The sequence below is a fragment of the Lycorma delicatula genome, chromosome 7 (assembly GCF_047948215.1).
Source record: "Lycorma delicatula isolate Av1 chromosome 7, ASM4794821v1, whole genome shotgun sequence".
Taxonomy (NCBI): Eukaryota; Metazoa; Arthropoda; class Insecta; order Hemiptera; family Fulgoridae; genus Lycorma; species Lycorma delicatula.
In genome coordinates, this window is record NC_134461.1 from 94,509,666 (window position 1) to 94,530,231 (window position 20,566).

Consider the following 20,566-nt stretch of genomic DNA (forward strand, 5'->3'; position numbering starts at 1 on the left):
ACTTGTCACCAAAAATTAGGTGCTGAAAGAAACCATCTTTATCAACACAGAAATCTTTATATAAGATTTTATTCCTGTCACTTAAACTTTATAGTAACAACAATTTTCAACTTTCAGCAAAATTTTCCACACGATCAGTGGAAGATAAAACTTGCTGAGTTGATTAGCAATTGATGTTGAAATGCAGTTGGTTAGCAGTTAAAACCATTCTCTATAAAACCATACTATTTACTGTCTTTAAATATAAAAGTTAAATCTTTTATAAACCATCAGAAGTATCTAGTAATCACCTTTGTTTTTATCAAGGCATGCAAAATGGTTCTTATCAAGTATATTTTTAAAGTACTGGAAAACTTTTATTACATAATTAAATCACAAAGACCATACTTATGATCTAATTGAGCCCTTCTTGACAAAACTGCGTTAGGCAGTGTTGCCTGAAGTGGAGCTGAAAAACTGACAATGATTTTTTTACTAATATGAGTCATATTCATAAAGTAAGGGCCATCGGCTTATATTTAAATATTTGCGGGTCTGAACACAGTTTCATGCATGCAGGGTCATCTATCGGCTACTTAGAAAGCCACTGCAGTTGTTGTTTTGATTCAGTAATTGTTTGTCTGCCAGTGAATGCAGATTGCAATGTCCGTGACAATCATTTCTCCCACCAGTTGTGGAAAGCGTGCTTGATTCAATTGTTGTGTGCAAAAGGATCTCCAGCTGCTGAAATTCATTGGGAATCATGCCTAGTGTATGGACATACAGTAATGAGTGAAGGAAAGGTTAGACAATTGTGTCAAGACTTTAAAAATGGCGGCACAAATGTTTGCTACTGTTTAGTGGGAAGGAAAGGGCATCACTTTGTTTGATTTCATGGAACGTGGATCAACAATTACAGCTGATGTGTACCGCAAAACGTTCACCAAACTGAGACATGCGATTTAAAATTGACAACGCGGCAAACTATAGTCCGGCAAAATCCTCCTTCACAATAACACGCGTCTTCTTGCATTTGAAAAAGTGGCTTGGTGGACAATGGTTTGAAAATGACGAGAAACTCAAGACTACCATTGTCAACTGATTCAATTCCCATATGACAAACTTCTATGCAGAGGGGTTAAAGAAACTGGTGCAGCATTTAGTTTTAGCAAACTAAAACTGTAAGTAAACACCTTTTCTCACAAGTTAATTTTTTTTAATGACCGAATGGCTCTTACTTGACGAATATGCCTCATTTCACAACTTTTTCTCCTATTTAGAAGCAGAATTCAATTACTGTCTCACAGCTTCAATAAATAATAAATTAATTTACCTTGTGATTTTCATCATAACTGAGTAACTGCAAGCTGGGAGGTAGCTGCGCATGAAATGATATTTTATTAATCCAGTCTTCCATTTCAGATTCACTTGATGCAAGGAACAAAAATTCAGAACCATCTGTACAACACAGCCTGAACACATACTTCCTCTTTGTATAATCTTCAGCTTTTTCGCATTTTGCCTTAAATATAATAATAGGTGAAGTGGCAGCTCTGCTTGCTACAAAATCATCTTGATCTTTGAAAAAACATAACAACTGGCCACACAATACTGTAAAATAAAAAATTAGAAAAAATGTTATGAAATAACAAAATAATGTTAAGATATAAAATTATCCTCTACTATATAAAATTAATGTATATTATACCTTCCTAGCACTATGAGAATTTATGATAGAAAAGTAAGTGCCAGATGGCAAGTGTAACAACCAACAAAATAAATATTGTTCATGTTTATTACATAAAATCAGAAAAGTACAGTTAAAAGACAACTAGTGAAAATAAACAATTATTTATAACAATTCAAAAAAACAGTTTTTTTTACATTGTGCAAAATCCATCCAGATTATCTTTTCCAAGTTATTATTCATATAATAATAACAAAACATATAGTATATGTTTTAGAAATGTCATGGGCAAATAGCTCAAAAAATGGTTTTCTGGAAGGATTAGCATATATTTAAAAAGTAAGATTCCTTTACATTTGTTAAAAAAAAGGAACAAGTGCATTTAAATTAAGAAAAACTAAAACTGAACATTTAAAAATACATCTCTTTACCTACAATTATTAACAAATAATTAAGCATTGTTATTAGCTTAAAGTTTTTGAGTCCATTCAGACAGTAATCTAAATTTGGAAATTATTTTAAAGTCTTAGTAAAACTTGATTTTAAATAAGTTTTATTGTTAATAGAGTTGTTGATTTTGAAACCAGAAAGGCAAAAGTTTACTATATACATCTTTTTCTTTCATTGATCACATATGATATTATAATGTGGGAGGCTAATGCTGCAGTGGAAAAAGGTTTTTAGAGTAGAAAAAAGAATTACATAACTAATGACTGAACAAAGGTACAACCTTTAGTATGTTTTTAAAGACATCTTTAAAAAAATATAATTTATCTTTCCCACATATTTTTAAATTGATTATATTTGTCATGGAAAAAATGAAATTATTATAATAATAATAATTTACCATGCATGTTATAACGTAACATTAGATTCAAAGAAATGTTTCACTTTCACTTTTGGACTCAGCCTCAAGTAGTAAAAAACTAAGTCCATATTATGTAGATATAAGATTATTTAAGAAATCAACAAAAAAAATATTTAATCTGTCCTTGAAAAAAGTAATTTCCAGTGTATGTTAATAAATTTTTCTGTATGTTAATAAACTTTTCTAAGTAGAGTTTTTACTCAACTGATGAATATTTAAGACTGTTTTCAGAGTTACATAATAAATCTTAAATTTTGTTTCTATCATAGTGTGACGTTTTATGTTCTGTTTTTGTGTTTACCATACTTCTAATCAAGAATATGAGATTTTTCTTTACTGTGCTGTTTTACTATTGCTTTTAATTTTAACTTTATAGCTGCTGTATTGGGTCATTCCACATCAAATCAATGAAAATAGATGCACTTTTCAGATTCCTGTCCAGTAATTCAAATAAAATTTACAGGTTTGGCTCTACCCATGAAGTGATGCAAAAATTTTTTTTTAGATTTTTCAGTCACTCAGTTTTTTGTGTAGGACCCTGTAAAAAATTGCTAAAAGCAAGGTTCGAGTAATTATAAAAGAATAGATTTCTCAGCTCCTAAGACAGAAAGCTCATTCTGGCGCCATTTAAAGTTCTTGGAATAGGCTTTTATATGGTATGTCACTAGACAAGGTTTTGTGATATTAATATTTCAAGGTTACCAAAACATTATTTGACCTTGAATATATCCAAAGTGTATTTTTTTAAATTAAAAAAAAATTTTTTTTTTCTTGTGTGTTGTACATGTGGTAAACATTTCATAATGGGATAACATTAAAAAATAATTTTGTAGTAATTAGGTACAGCAGAATATTCCAATTATCCCTAAGTGGCAATTGCTAACTGAGATTCAATCAGTGAAAACCTTCCCCTTCCAGACTGGGTCACTTGAGAAGGGTTGCATGTCATGACATGCACTCCTATTGCCAGTAAAAGAATGTACATATTTCATCCTGTTGAGACAAGTAAAAAGTAATATTCAGTCTGGATTATTATTTGAAACAGAAGGTTCAGAAGGTGTACTCCCCAAGAAGATTGACCATATCTATAAAGTGATGCAAAAAATTTTTTTTCAGATTTTTCAGTCACTCTTTGTTAACTGAGCTTGCCTTTCTCTACAGGTTTGGAATTTTATGACTAATTCATCACAGACTTGGATCAGAATACAGTAACCAGCATGGAACCATCAACTTCTACAGCTTCAAGTAAAATGTACTGTTGCAGTCCATTTGAGAAGTCGTCATAATTCCTGTAAGAAAAACCTGACAAGTGTAAGCAAGAACTTGATGCAAAAATTTACTTTTCGTTACAAAATTTGTGGTACTTGCCACAAACAGTTAGAAGCATCTGCTAAAAATAATGCTGAAGAATCTACTTCTGATGAAGAATTCCAACAATTAGATCCTTTGTGTTCTACGGAAAAAGATGAAGTTATAAATGCTTTGAACAAAAGTTTGATTGTTTTAAATGAATCTCTATTCAGAAAAAACGACTATATGAAAGAAAATACCCTCAGAGAAAGCTTAAGAAAGCAACAGTAGTGTTCAAAGGCAAAATATTAAACATGGATTCATATTCTGAACAAGATGCTATTCCTCTCTCCTCTGACCATGAAATTATCAACCAATTGAAGGAAAGATTTCATACTACAGATGATAAGAGCATCAGGATGCAAATATTGACAATGCAAATAAGACATTCAAGATGAATTTGGAGTATCAGACTACACTGCAAGGAAAGCTAAAAGCCTGGTTAAAGAAAAAGGCGTCATATCATGTCCTGATCCTAAATCTGGTAAAACTTTAGATTTTGAAACAGGAGAAAAAGTAACTGATCTGTATGAGAGTGAGGAAGTAAGTCGAATGATGCTCAGAAAAAAACATTTTATTTACCTACAGATAAATGGAACATGAGAGCATGTTCAGAAAAATTAATTCTGTCCATTAATTAAAATTAATCTCCATGAAGCTTTTGCATTTGTTTATACAGAGGTATCCATTGCTAAAAATATGATTTTCAGAGTTCTGTGAACTCAGGCCTAAGTACTGTGTTCTTGCAGGTGCAAGTGGAACCCACAGTGAACCAAAATGCAAAACTATGGTTATGCATTGGTAGAATGAAAGAACTGATAGAAGGTGATAAACCAATTAAGTCTTACAAAGATATGATGTTTGTATAGTGTGCTAATCCAACTGAAGCTTGCTACTTTGGAAATTGTAAAAATTGTCCTGGTTTGAAGAAGTCACGGGAAGGATTGAGGAAGCTTTCGAGCTCAACTTTTTTTTTTCTTTTATTTCTTTCACTTTTACAGAATTAATAATTAATGGAGTAATCCTAATACTAATTATAATATTACTTAACTTAATCATACTTAATTTAACATTGTTTTATAATACAATTTAATATTTATTACTTAACTTAACTTAATTATACTTAATTTATATTATTTGTAAAAGATGAAAGATTAGGTGTCCACAAGGGGCTTGCCCGTTTTGTGGCAAGCCCCTTTTCTATTATATTAATCTTTTTAGTTTGAGTAAGGGGAAAAGTAAACAGTTTTATCTTATATAGGAGGATTAGTTTTGGTTCAATTCATGATTTACTCTGGTGAAAACTTATCTTTTCTGCAGTTAAGTATAGAGAAGATCAATCGTCGCCAAATATTTATGTTTACTAATAAACCTTTCATCCAGTGCTACCCATTAATATATATATGTAAAAAATCTATAACTACGTTAAGACCAATAGTATAATGTTTTCAACTGCATTGAAAACATCACAAACAGTGGGTACAAGTTGAAAAAATAACATCACTTGAGACATTAGTCAAACCTACTCAAGAAATCAGTATACTTTTTGAAAAACTTCCAAAACTTCTTCAACACTCATATCTTGCTAGTCAACAGTCCAGTTACTTCACCCATCTGAAGCAATCCCTGAAAGAAAGTGAATATCTTGTAATCTGCAACTTCGCTGAGAACTATTCATTCACTCTCCAGGATGCAGCCCAAGGTTTCCACTGGAAAATGCACAGGCAACAGTTCACCCTTTCACAATCTATTTCAAAGATCCAACAACAAAAACATTGATGTATACATCTCTTGTTACAATTTCTGACTGTCTCACACATGACACAACAGCAGTGCACCTTTTTCAGAAATACTTAATTGGTTGCAAGCGGTCTTATTTTATCACAAAACCAAACCTGATGTACTACTACAGTGATGGTGCTGCCTCTCATTACAAAACACTCAATTTTCTCAACCTCTGTTACCATGATCAGACTTTGGGGTCAAAGCAGAATGGCTTTTTTTTTGCCACATCTCATGGCAAAAGTGCTTGTGACGGTGTGGGAGGGACTGTTAAAAGGCTTGCAGCTAGAGTAAGTCTTCAAATTACAAATTGCAGTTAAGTGGTGAGTACGTAAAAGTTCATTATTTTATTTGATTATGATTACATTGCAATCCCATTATGAAATGTTTACCACAAATACAATACATTAGGAAGCAATTTTTTTTTTTTTCAAATTTAAAAAAATACACTTTTGGATATATTCAAGGTCAAATAAATGTTTTAGTTACCTTGAAATATTAATGCCACAAACTTTTGCCAAGTGATATATTACATGAACGCCCATTCCAAGAGCATTAAAATGATATCAAATTGAGTTCTCTAGCTCTTATAGAAGCTGAGAAAATTAATTTTTTGTAGTTACCTAAACGTTGGTTTTTGTAATTTTTTTATAGGGTCCTACATAAAAAACTGAGCGACTGAAAAATCTGAAAGAAATTTTTTTTGCATCAGTTTATAAATATGATCAATCCTGTGAATTTTGTTGAAATTGGTGATGGTCAAGTTGTGAGGCTTGTTAATTTGACATAGAATGACCCTAATTACTTTTTCTATTTACTGTATTGACAAACTGCCAATTCCAATAGGCTTTGCTGTAATATGATGTGTCATGTAGTACTAAATAAACCTAATCAATCTCATGCTGATCAATGAATTTAAATGTAGGATTACCAGTGTATAAAGTTTTCCATGACCGTACAGCAGCTTTCTTTCCTCCGCTTTGCAGTTCATGTTTTCTATCAAGTATACCTTGTATCTCAACTGGTGGTAACTGATCAAGTTGTTCCAATTTTTGTAGTTTACGAAAACTTTGCGTCCTCCGTCTGGTTGTAAAACTTGGTGTCCTCTTTGGCTTTTTAAGGTCGACTTTCATACTTTCAGCACGTTTAATATCACCTATAAACAGTAAAATTATATAAATTAGCAGCTAATCTTCATCTGAATATGGTTGAACAAAGAACAATTGATGCTAAGCAATAGTCAGGAAGTGAAATTATATCATGAGTTTCTGATATTTTGGAAGACAATCACTTTCAAATTATGCATTAATACTTGCCTCCATATTAAGTAAAGTACTTATTATGTTATACATGCTTAGATTATACAATTTCTTATTTTCAATTTAATAGTGATCTGCTGTCAAATTGCATTACTTGGACAATGTGGTTTTTACTAATGTCACTTCCAAGACTAGAAGAAAAAGAATTTTCCACTACTGCCTGGAATTTAGGTTTCAGTCCTTTGCTGACATATTGAAGGACTTTGAGAGGAACAGTGGGACAATGTAGATATTGGTAATATTAATTTAGCATATGAATTATTTTTAAAACATACTTTTTCCATGTTACATTTTTAACAAAGTATTCCCACAAAAAAAATTAAATCAGATTTAATGGTATAATAATCTAAATGTAATGAAAAGGTATGTGTTACTCTCTTCTAGAATTAGTGATTAACCAAAAACCAAGATCTTCATCATTTAAATAATTGTAACAGAAAAAAAAGTATATTACAAAACAAAATTGTGATTAGTTTATTTTAAATGCACCAAATAGATGAAAAATTGCACTTTATTTTTATTCAATTCGTTGCAGTTAAATTCAACTTCAAGATATGATAATAATGTGCCAATCGCATTGGCAAACTGTTTTAAATTTAAAGCACATCAAAACTTGAATATTATACACACACACTTACATACAAAATTAACATGTATTTTTTCCTAATTTGCAAAGTCATTTGACATGGAAATTATCCAAATATTAATGAATAAAGTGAAATTTTTAATGAATACCAGTATTGTAGTAATATTGTATTTATCTGTCATATTATAAAAAGAGTTTAAGTATTATAATAAAAAATACACTATGTTATTAATATATATATAAATAACAATTACGTTGTTTTAAAGATTTGTTAAGTACACAAATGTTCAGCAGCAAGTATTTTTATTTACATACCCTAACCTGATTTAATGCCTTATAAGTTTTGCTTTTTAAAGTATTTTCTTATATATGTCTATGTATTTAATAACCAATATTATAATGACTTACCTTTTCTTAAACGATCACCAAATAATGATGAAATACTGCTGGATTTCTGTAAAGCTGCAGGTGATCCAGAGGCATCAAGTCTAAAATTAAACATAAAAATTAAAATATCATAAAATAACTAGTATTTTTTAAACAACATTTTAAACAGGGCAATTGATTTTTGGAACAGGTAATAATGTTTATACCAACAACAGTTTTTTTTTAGAAAATAAAAAGAGATCTGTTTCTTTAAACAACCTGTTCACTCATAAAAGTGATCCCATTTTATTATAATAAAGCACTTAAGAATATCTAACTTGATCCACCAACAGATTGGTTTTTGTTATACATACAGGCTATCTATGTAGCTAGATAGATAAACATCACCCTCAATATGCATGGACCAGCTTAATTTGTTGTTTTTATTTAATAATGCAATAACTGTGAGTGGATTTATAAACTACAGCATCAAAATGAATTATTTAACGATATTTCAATAAGGCCACATTTTGAACAAAAATTGCTTTAGTGTAATTAGACAAACTCATAAGAAATATAATATTTGAAAATGTTATATATTTTTCTCTTATAAGGTAACACTATTATATAGATAGCATATAGGCATAATTAGTTTACCCTGAATCAGTAAGATATTAATTAAAAATTAATTGTACAGTTAAATAACGTAAAAAAGTACACATATTAGTTAATTGCTTACTTTAGATTACCCATAAGTATAATTCATTTTATTTAATATTATCAATAAACAAAATTAGAGATAAAAATAAAAATGAAAGTATGTAATGAGATGCTTGTTTAACTCTTTTTGGCTGGTTAGAGTAGTCACAGAGGTTATTCACTAGAAGTTTATAAAATTTGTATTAAATCATTAACACACTTGCCTTCTGTGCAATTAAAATTTAATTAATTTGAAAAAAAAACGAAATGTTATAATTTTTTTTTCATAATTAGGTAGAACATTTGAAAGTAAAAATATTACATAAAGAAGCTTCTAAGTACAGCTCTGTAATAACTTAACCAAATAACAAAAATGAATTTTATAATCTCAAAGCCTATTCTACACAATTTTTTTAGATGAAATTAATAAAAAGAAAGGTGTATATAAAACAACATCCTTTCAAAGAGATGTTACTTTTAAATTCTAATAACCCTAACAAATGCACACGTATGTACAGGAATGAGATTACTCTGTCCTTGTTATATGTAAGAAATTAAAGGTCAACAAGTAGCACAAACATTGAACAGTGAACTATTTCATTATCAATTTTCTGAACGTATTACAAAATATATAAATATATGTAATTAATTATACAAATATAATTAAGACAAAAATATAAATTTACAGTAAGAAAGAAGAAATGTTAAACCAACTATTAAGAATAAAAAATAATATACATAAAGAAAAATGAAGAAAAAACAACTTAAATTCCATAAAGAAAGCAATATACTAAATTATGGTTAATAGATTTTTTTTTTACTAATTTCATAAAAACAGTAATCCAAGGATGATTTAAAAAGTAAAGAATTTTTGGCTGCAATAAATTAAAAATAAATCATAATTAAAATATAAATAAATTTGATATTTACAGAAAGATTTTTTGCTTTTCTCTGTAATGGACATTTAAATTAAATCATTTATTACATGTCACTAACTTTGCATCATTATACAAATCTGCCTACCTAAAAATTCTTTTTGGAATAAAATGAAAATTACTGGAAACCAGACTGAGACTGGACACTATATATATACAGACTTGAATAATTTCCAGCAAATCTTTTTAAGCAGGGCTTGAGTTGCAACAGCCAAGTGTAAGCGAGCATTATTGTAAAACAAAAAAAATGTACTATCATTTTTGGTATTACAGAATAAAGTAATGAATATTTTAAAATAAGCCTCTGAATTTATTTTTGCTGAACTTGGCATGAAATCAACAACTAAGAGGTCTTTCTGTTTCACAAAAAACATTTGCAATCAGCCTATATGCTCATAGTTTACTTAATTTCCTTTAATTTTGAAAGAGTTCCTGAACTAAGTACACCAAATCCATGCTCCATAATTAGTAACATTATGGTTATGAAATTCAGCATGTTACTCCTTGTAACACAAGATAAATGTTGAGGCAACTTCCATTTGTCTTTTCTTCATTGAGGAAACAATCTGGGACAATTTTTTTTTCACCCAAGGTATTAACTCTAAATTTCTTATAGGAAAGCACTTTAGATATGAACAGTGAACTATGTGACCCTCAACAATGACTTGTATGTCATTATTAATTTCATTATCAATTTTCTTCTTAAATTTTTGGCCACAAGAGAGAGTCATTGACTGATATTCATTTTCATTCACATTGTTTTAAATAAAGATTTTAATTTACATCCCTGGAAGTCTCATTATGTCCAGTAATTCTTTCCTGAGAACTGAGACCACCATATGGAATTTTCAGAAATCATGTTAGGGTGGAAGGAAGATAATGCTGATCTGTTTGATAACATTCTATGACCAACAAGGCTATTTTCCAAGTCAGTGGTTTAATAGGCATAATTTTCACTATTGAGAGGTGCTGATCCAGGTTGAAAAAATGCAGTCATGTCCAAAAGTAAGTAGAATGGTGTGGATTGACATTGACCTAAGTCCTATCTTTAACAGTGAACACTGTTTGCATATGCTCATGAACTTTGTTGCCTTTTAACTCATTGGATAACACTTTGCACTGCTCTTATTTATGTAGGGCGATGCACCTGCAAACTTTGCTCTTGTTTGCAAATGGCTGGACATTCAGTTTCCAGGAAGACTGATAGGCCATCATGAACCAACTGAGTGGCCTGGTAGAAACCCTAACTTAACATCTTGTGACTTTTTTTTTGTGGGGTTGGGCTAATGAAGTTTACAAGACTGCTCCAAGAACTCTTGATGAAAGAATATGTGATGATTTGAACGCAGTAACCCACTATTTCTTAATAAAAGCTGTAGATAATGTAGCAAAACATTTACAGAAGTGTATTTACAATGCCGGTGCTTATTTTGAATTTTAAGGGGGATTATTTGCAATGGTAATACATGTCCTTAAGCTTCTTTCAAGGCCAAATACACATTAGATTTATATACATACTACTTAGGATGGAATTGAAGTTAGGTACTGACTCATCAGTCACTCCATATAGTTAATACTTTAGTTAACACCTTCATTCTGTTATCAGATTCTACAATGAAAGTGGTTAGATAAAAACAATTAAAAAATCATAGATGAAGATTTTAATTTTATGAAAGATCAAATATTAAGAACATAAGCTAAACTGTATCAGAAAATAAAAAGCAAAAAAAAAAAAATATAAAGCAGAATGCACTTTAATTAAAAGACTTCTCATGTATTTGTATTACCTTAAACTGTTATCAAACTGTACAAGAGCAGATCTTGAACGAGCGAGCGAATGACCTGACCTGTTAGGACTATCACCACCAATAACAGAAATGTTATCAACCGATGCAGTTTCAGATTCTGTATCATCAGAATCAAAACGTGTAGATGCAATAGAAGTAGCAGCAGTTGAAGAAATAGGAATACTAGTAGAACCATGCAATAACATTTTAGGCTGAATAGGTGGTGTATCCAATAACATGCTTAAAAACCGTGCATTAAAAAAATTACAAATATGATTAAAATCATGCAATTTATTATTATTACTAATAATAAACAGCAAACTAAATATACATATAATTAAACCACTACCAATAAAATCACCAACAATAAAACTAAACATTACTTTACAAATTATTTTGCTAATTATAATTTCAATCAACTTTTCAATGAGAATGATTAAACTTATGAACCTAACTATACTCACACATCTACTTGAAATAAAAATTGCACAATAAAAGTTTTTTATGCTTATTTTATTATCTAGCTGAACAGATCTAAAATTTACATAAAAAGAAAAGTTTGGTCTAGGGTAATTTCAGGAAATACATTACCATTCTCAAACATTCTTTCACAAAAAAAAGAAGGGTTTCTTAAAAAGCTTATTTCTTGCTGAATGACAAAGCTTGGCCTTTTCAAACCAAGAAATGAATCACTTTTATGAGAGGTCTTAACCCTCATACTTACATGAAAAAGATTTAATTACTGTAATATTTGAATTATTCTTTTTAAGAACAACCTCCATCTTCAGAGTTAAATAAAAAGTTCATAAAAAATCAGTCACCAGTGTGCTTCAAGGCCTCTAAATTAAGAAAAATTATATCAAACCATTATTTAAAAAAAAAAGTCACTGCAACTAAGAGTCCAATTATAACAAGGTTGTGAAGGACTGATTCTGTGTGGTCATGCTCTTGGAGCAACTATTTTTTGTTACAAAAATTGGAATATTGTGATATTTGAAACAAACTATTCCTTCAGAAAAAAGTTAAACACAAAAATTAATTTAAACTATATATTTTCATTTTTTAATTAATAAAATTGTAAACATTATGGTATTATAACTATGAGGCATTTTCATAAAGTAAGGGTCATTTGGTCATTAAAAAAAATTAGCTTATGAGAAAAGGTTTTTATTTAGTTTTAGTTTACTACATATATACTTCACTTTTCCATATAATCGCCATTCAGTTCTAAACACTTTTCGTAAAGTTGCACCAGGTTCTTTAACTTTGTATAGAAGTTCGCTGAATAGAAGAATTGAACCAGTTGACACGGCAGTATTGAGCTCCTTGTCGCTTTCAAGCCAATTTTTCAAATGCAAGAAGAGGAAGTAGTCGCTAGGTGCGCAGGACTAGATGGAGGGTGGTCTAAAAGTTCCTAACAAAAATCTTGAATCTTCTAGGTTAAGGCAGCGGTGTGAGAACGCATGTTGTTGTGAAGGAGGCTTACGGGACGATAGTTTCCCATGTCGTCGATTTTGAATTGCATGTCTCAGTTTGGTGAGCATTTTGCGGTATATGTCAGCTGTAATTGATCCATGTCCACAAAATCAACCAAAATGATGCCCTTTTTGTCCCAAAAAATAGTACCCAACATTTTTCGACTTGAGTATATTAATTGCTTAAACTTTTTCGATTTTGGAGAACTTTAATGGTGCCACTGCACTGACTGTTGTTCGATTCTGCATTGGTGAAGGATATCCATGTTTCGTCACCCACAACAATGTGGGAACACAAATCATCTCCATCTTGTCGATAGCGATCCAAAAACGCTTGTCCACTCCACATTCTTTGCTCTTTATGTTGGTCGATGAGCATTTTCGATACCCACCTTGCTCACAATTTGTGATATTCAAGCTTTTCTGTGATAATTGTATACAGAAATTCATCAAGCACTAATCGTCAATTGCCAACCACATCGCAGTTTTCGGTTCACTTGTTCAATGATTTTGTTGGTCTGAATACTGGGTCTGCCACTCTACTCTTTGTCAAGCCATTTTTAAAGTCTTGGCACCATTGTTTAACCTTTCCTTCACTCAATACTGTAGGTACATACACTAGGCACAACTCCTGATGAATTTCAGCAGTTGAAGTTCCTTTTGAACATAAAATTGAATCACAGCGCGCACTTCACAACTGATAGGAGAAATGATTGTTGCGGACATTGCGATCTGCATTCACCGGCAGGCAAACGACTACTAAATAAAAACAACTGCAGTAACTTTGTAAATAGGCAATAGATGGCCCTGCATGCATGAAACTGTGTTCAGACTCATTAATATTGAAATATAAGTCACAGGCCTTAATTTATGAATATGCCTCATATTTAAAATAGTGTTCTGTTTTCAGAAGCCTGAAAAAATTCACTTGCATTAGACTTATCCTTCGTAACCACCTTCAATTTACAATCAAATCATTTTTTAAATATGATTTCTATAGAGACAAAAATGGACCAGAGAATCCATTGCCTTTTGCCCTTGGAATTATAGGTATCTTGAGCATTCGCTAATTAAAAAAAAAAAAGAAGAAATATTGCAATTTTCATACCTTACAATACTTAAAAATAGCTAGTTCTACAACTTTCAGAATATATCAAGAAGAAGCATCATAGAAGTTATGCCAACCGCCAAAATGCTGCATTTAATAAACTGATTACAAAAGTTAAAAAATGTTGGATGATGAACTGGATGGCACTGGCATTCAGGAGTGACTAAAGACATGTAATCTCAACTATAATTTAGCAGTCAGTCTTGTCTGATTACAAGGCTGAAGAGTCTTGAATTATTGTTATTAACTGAAAAAAATCCACGATAGCCAAAGCAAACTAATAATATGGGCATTCAAATCCAATTAAATTACTATTAACTTTATTATCAGGATTGAATCAGGTTCTATGTTATCACACAATTAACTAGTGAACAAATTAAAGCAAGAACAATGTTTTTGTGGTGTGCAATTCCTCCCTCTCCAGGATTATAGATATTTACAGTAGCACATCACATAAAATCAAACTTCCCATTGACTGTTTAGATGAGATATCATTTATCTTATATTAAATATGTAACTTAAATTGGGACAGGTAAATTCATCATAAAATTTTATTTTATAATTTCCAAATTCAGTAAAATGTTGATATTCATAAAATTAGTAATTATTAGCTACAAAATATCAAACATTAACATAACAAATAAATCAGTAGTTTTAGATGACATAACCTTCATTTATAAAGAAAACATACATGCTGTTCTATATACACTATGATTAAGAACCATGCTGGATTCACTTGATAAAAATAAAAATTAATTAATTCTGATAACATGCTCTGACACCAATTATTATACTACATTATTTTTTTTTTTTTAAAAGCTACCTGTTATTTTTATCTGGTGTTTGTGTTTCAACAATGCTACCAGCTGGTGATCCAGCACTTCCATTAACTTCATCAATTCTTCTACCTTCCCTTCGTCTCTCCTAAAAATGAAACAGTGTCGTATATAAATATAATTAAAATAAATCTCTTTTTAAAATTTTATTTTGAAAATTATTTCCAAATATGATTGACAATTTACTTTGTCTGAAAGAAACTACATTAACTGAGAACTGTCAAAATAATTTTAATAATTATTAAACAAATTATAGTGTGTTCCTTGTAAAACTTGGAAATATCCATTACAAAAACTTTACCACAATTCTTTGTCAGTAGTTTATGCTATTTATCACAAAAGAAAATTAAAAAATCGTTAAAAAAGGTAAGGGAAGTGATTTCACTCCCTAGTCATCTTCACACATTAAGAACAGATATTAACATTAAAAAGTATGATTTTGTTTTTTTTTTTTTTAATTTTTCACTACAGAATTATTCTCAGATGACAAATTCATTGATGTCTATTGAACTGTCTCACACACACATAAATATATATACGAGGTGCTACCCAAAGGTTTGGGGAATTTGAATTTCGAGCATGAACCATTGCTGGTACGACCTGCTGTCGCTAGATGTAGCTAACAGTACTCTTTGTGAATCAGTATTCCAACAGCTGTGACAGTGAGAGGCTGCATTGTTGACTTTCGTGCGATTGTGTAACGTTGTGTTTTACTGCTTCGGCGAAGTTCTAAATGGCAGATTTTAAAGAGCAAAGAACCTGCATCAAATTTTGCTTCATGCTTAAAAAAACTGGTGCAGAAACCCATCGTATGCTTGTGGAAGCATTTGGTGACAATGCTATGAGTAAAAGTAAAACTTTTTTGTGGTACAAACGATTCAAAATGAATGAACGACAGTCGATGACGATGAGCGTTGAGGAAGACCATCAACAAGCGTAACACCGGAAAACATCGCGAAAGTGTGAGAGGCTACCGTTGCAGATCGTAGACAAACAATCCATGATGTTTGTGCAATCGTATAAATGTCATATGGGTCCGTGCAACGCATCTTGTTGGACAATTTAAAAATGAGACGCATTGCTGCAAAATTTGTACCAAGACTGTTGAACAGTGACCAGAAACAAAATTGTGTAGCAGTCTGAAGTGAATTGAAAACTTCAGCCAAAAAATTCTCCACCCACCCTATTCGCCTGACCTTGCCACGTGTGACTTTTTTCTCTTTCCGAAAAAAAAAATTTCAATTGAAAGGCCGTCGTTTTAACACAATTGAGGAGATTCAGGTAGAAATCCAGAACGTGCTTCAAACACTTACACCTGCAGACTTCCAGGGATCCATGGAATCATGGGAAAAATGCTGGGATCACTGTATCAATGCCCAAGGGGATTATTTTGAAGGAGACAGTGGAAATTATAAGTTATGGTAAGCTATTTTATTTTTATGGTAAAATTCCCTGAACTTTTGGGTAGCACCTTGTATATAAAGTATATTAAGAGTAAGCATTATTTACAAATGTAGCTGAGGCTTCAGTTATATCTGTTTGTTGAGCTCCTTCACATAAGCAACAGATACCTTTACAAACAAAGCAGTTTTTTGTTTACAACAATTTGATTTGTATTTTTTTAAAGTTTAAACAAACAAAGGACAAGTGAAAGTAAAATAGATTTTATTAAATTTTTGAATGCAAGAAATGTGAATCAGCACACATATTTTGCCAATTAGTGAAGTTTATAGTGAAAATGCAATAAATGATGAAATGGTGAGGAGATTGGTAAAACAGTTTAATGAAAGAAAGATCACAAAAACATCTGTGCTGTGGCATGGAAAGGACAACTATCATTTGTTAATGATTTGTGATCCAACACATAAAAATAAAAAAATGAGAACAGATGGTATATGATTTCATCCACAAATTTAAATAACTATTCTGTTTTAAATTGCAATAGTTTAAAATAATGTAAATTATGCTCACTCGCTGGGGGTAAGTGTAAGGATAACTCCACAGATGCATGATTTTACGCAAGTATTCGGGGATTGATTCTAGACAGTGATAAATGTTTTATTGATAGTGGAAATGATGTTTCAAAGCAGTTAAAGGTTGGTTTAAAAACGGACTGTTATTATCCACTTATAAGCTTACTAACATTTATTTCCCAAACATCTTTTGTATAATGTAGCAATAAGAAGTAAATAATTTTTAATTGGTTCATTCATTTATTTGCAATAAATTAGAGCAATCACAAAATAGATTGAATTTAAATGCTCATATTGGTGTGCTCCAATAGTACTTCAGGATTCAACGAATGAGACTGTTTAAAAAAAGGGCTGATTTGAGTCTGAACAAGACCTATGTCTCATCTAATACAATGGTTCAAATAACTACTGTCGAAAGTTCAATTTCTCAAAAAAAAACTTTAAAAAAATAAGTATTTAATGTTAATTATGAAAACATACATCAGCAATCCTTTGGACTTCTCTTCTCTTGCGAGCTTCAATTCGTTCTCTTTCAACACGTTCTTTTTCAGCTTGACGTGCTGCGTGTTCAGCCTCTTGTTGAGCTTGAAATGCTTGTTCCAACTGAAACATATTTTAACAATTTTTTAAATAGTTCAGTTATTTCACAATACTTCAATTTTACTTCAGTAAAACACGTAACAGACTAGAGCATTACTAATTTATGGATAAAAGCTCAAGTGAAACCAACTATATTCAATTATAGTATATTCAAATATATAACAATTATATTCATTTTTTTTTCTTCATCAATAACAACAATCATATATCGAAACCAAATTAACTCTTTTTTTTAAGTATAATGATCCAAGATTCTAAAAAAAAAAAATGCTAATTTTACTGTGAACTGAAATTAGTCTTATTTTAGAACATTTAAGCACAATTAAACTTTTTGTAAGCAATAATAATAATGAAGTATAATGTTGGAGCCATAAAAATATAGCTTTTTTGAAAATTTTCAATTTAAGAAAAGTAAAAGTTTAGTAGTTTTTGATGATTCAAACTGCTCTTTGACATTCCACAGAAAGTATATACATGTGCATGAATGATATGTCGCCATTCATGCAGCAATTCTTTCGGACTAACCTTTGTAATTCATTTAAAATGTATTCAATGATTTTAATGGGTTTTTTTATAGTAAAGCATTATGTTACATCCAATAATAATTCTCTCCAACCAATATTTTGAAAAAGAAAAAATTGATAATTCAATGTGCTTAGTCCCACGCAAGACTCAATCAAAGAAAATTATTGTTTTGATGTCCTCTTTCTTTACCACCTAATTTTCTTTATATTCATTTCTTCTTCATGGAAATGTATGACATAAATTATATAATATGTAAATCTGAGTATAATGCTGCCATATTATCAATAAAGAAATGGTTGATGGGATAGTGATTTATTTCTTAGGAACTAATGGGGAGTGATTTTTCTTGTGGAACTGTCTGTTTTTATCTAGAGATAATAAAAATCCTAGTAGCTTACAAGCATATTGGGTCAGGTTGGATCTCTTAAATTAAAAAGAAAAAAAAAATTGAGAGTTATAAGTCACTGCGTACAATGGAATAGAAGATAATTTAAACAATTTCACTAATTTAATTAAATTATATGTCAACATGAAACAAATAATTTTTTTAACAATATTATTTATTATGTAAAGGAAAACTGATTTTTGTAACAATAATTTAACACAATAAATAATTATTTATATGCAGTAATGCAACATTTATAGCAAACCAGTTATAAAAAAAAAATATTTTTTATTTATAAATATTTTCAATGATACAACCAAGATCTGTAATTTATATACAAACAGATAGATGAAAGATAAACAGATAGGTCATATACATAAAGACTTAACAGCACCACCACGTCATTATTAAAAAGATGTGACCTTGTTACCTTGCTAAAAGGTTATTCAGAACCTGACTATTATACATCTGAGTATATATGATATAAATCTGATACCAGTTTCCTGTCTTATAAGCACATTCCTAATGGTACTATTAACAATTTCCTTTAACAATATATTTAATAGTAATTTTTTAACAATATTTTTAATGATAAAAGCTTACAAAAAAATTTTTATTGACATGATTAATTTTAAATTTACACAAGTCCAGTACACCAAATTTTAAAATAAGTGACATTTATCATCTTAATTGCTGAATGTAATTTTGAGCAATTTTTGACAAAATAATGTGTAATTATTAACAAAGGAGCTAAACTGAAAATTGCTATTTTATGTAAAATAAATACATTTAACAAAATTAACTTACCAATGTAATTCTTTTCAATGCCACAAATTTATCTTCCTGTGCCTGAATAGTTTTTTCAAAGTCATCATGTTTTCTTATTAGATCTTCAACTTGAGCTATAGAATCTCCTAATTTTCCATCGTGTAAAGTTGGCTCTCTAGACTGGAGCCAATTCTCCAGCTGATCAGCTTCCCTTTTGAACATCTTTAAAAAAATAAATATTTATAAATACTTATTTAACACAGTAATACAATTTCTTTTGAATATAAAAAAAGTCTACTAAATATATAAGTGATAAAGAAAAAGACAAGCAAACCCAGTTATACTTTTAGTAAAAAGAAATTACTATATGGAATCCTTCAGAGATTAACTTTTTTTTACAAATTAAATATTAACTCCCAAACTTATTTCAATTTAGTTATGCACTTTAACACTAAACACTGAGTGGTTGAGTCTATAGCAATGGAACAGTTTTATGTGGCCTACCCATAAGTTCATGATGAAATTTAGAACATATATAAACTTATTTTGATTGATAAATAATAATAATGCATTATTTGTGGATTATGTAGTCAGCAATGGGTAGAAACACTACTCTATGGATAAAAAAATGTCCCAGCACTTTCCTGGATGGATGACAGGAAACCATTGTAAAACCTTGAGCAAAGCAATATCACAAATCCACAATTAATTAAAAATGAAATACAGATATGGTTTAAATCCTCTTAATAATTTAAAATATAAATGTATGAAATAATATTGAAGTAAATTCAAGGACAAACAAAATAAATAAAATAACTACAAAATAAATTAATAATTAATATTCATTTAAAATAAATGAAAATTCAGAAGGTATTAATGGAATTTATTTGAATATACATATACATTCAAAAGCAAAAACAAAATTTAGCAATTCACCACAGTATAGAACCAAATAAGAGCTCTTATCTTATTTTTTTTTCATTTTTATTATTTTCCCTAATATATCAATAGTGCTTTCGAGGAATTCCTCATCAGTTGACAAAAATTAAAATTTAAAAATTACACATTAAAATACTAAGTTAATGCATATATAAATATGTATAGTCAAACAATTATTAGTGGCTAGCCACTAAATACAGCACTGTTCTAATTTAATATAAAGTTTAATTAACACTGCCAAAAGTGCTGCTGCTACCTGTGCAACTTTAATAACAGCATTATTATCAAATTCTGTCTGCAGATTGATTAGGCTGAATTTCCCTTCATATTTATAAATATGGTATTTTTTGCAAAATGTTCAATTTTTTATTATTCTAACTAACTTGAAAATACTTTCATTTGTAATTTCAATTATTTTCAAGTTAGTTTCTAAGTTAATAATAGTGTTTATTTATTATTAGATGGTCTAATAATAAACTGAACTAAAATATCTAAAATGTACCAAAAACCTTTCCTTAAGGGATCAATTAGTTTTTCCAATATTTTGCTTTTGAATTAATTAGTATAGAGTAAAATATGGACAATTTAAAATTTGATTT

At 29.9% G+C, this 20,566-nt stretch overlaps 1 protein-coding gene and 1 pseudogene across 4 annotated transcripts in view; one reads left to right on the top strand and one right to left on the bottom strand.

The window, feature by feature from the left end:
• The window catches only part of kst (spectrin beta chain, non-erythrocytic 5 kst), a 307,475-nt gene that overhangs the window by 8,973 nt on the left and 277,936 nt on the right, over nucleotides 1-20,566 (bottom strand). For 3 of the 4 annotated variants that reach the window (XM_075371630.1, XM_075371631.1, XM_075371629.1), the window contains exons 55-61: nucleotides 19,068-19,250; nucleotides 17,231-17,353; nucleotides 14,765-14,865; nucleotides 11,359-11,598; nucleotides 7,980-8,059; nucleotides 6,598-6,822; nucleotides 1,313-1,590 (exon numbers count right to left, since the gene is read on the bottom strand). In XM_075371630.1, coding sequence (XP_075227745.1) covers nucleotides 1,313-1,590; nucleotides 6,598-6,822; nucleotides 7,980-8,059; nucleotides 11,359-11,598; nucleotides 14,765-14,865; nucleotides 17,231-17,353; nucleotides 19,068-19,250 — 1,230 coding nt within the window. The remainder of the gene's footprint in view (nucleotides 1-1,312; nucleotides 1,591-6,597; nucleotides 6,823-7,979; nucleotides 8,060-11,358; nucleotides 11,599-14,764; nucleotides 14,866-17,230; nucleotides 17,354-19,067; nucleotides 19,251-20,566) is intronic. The other variant, XM_075371632.1, reaches the window with a different exon arrangement.
• LOC142327816 (uncharacterized) lies at nucleotides 3,861-6,604 on the top strand (annotated as a pseudogene).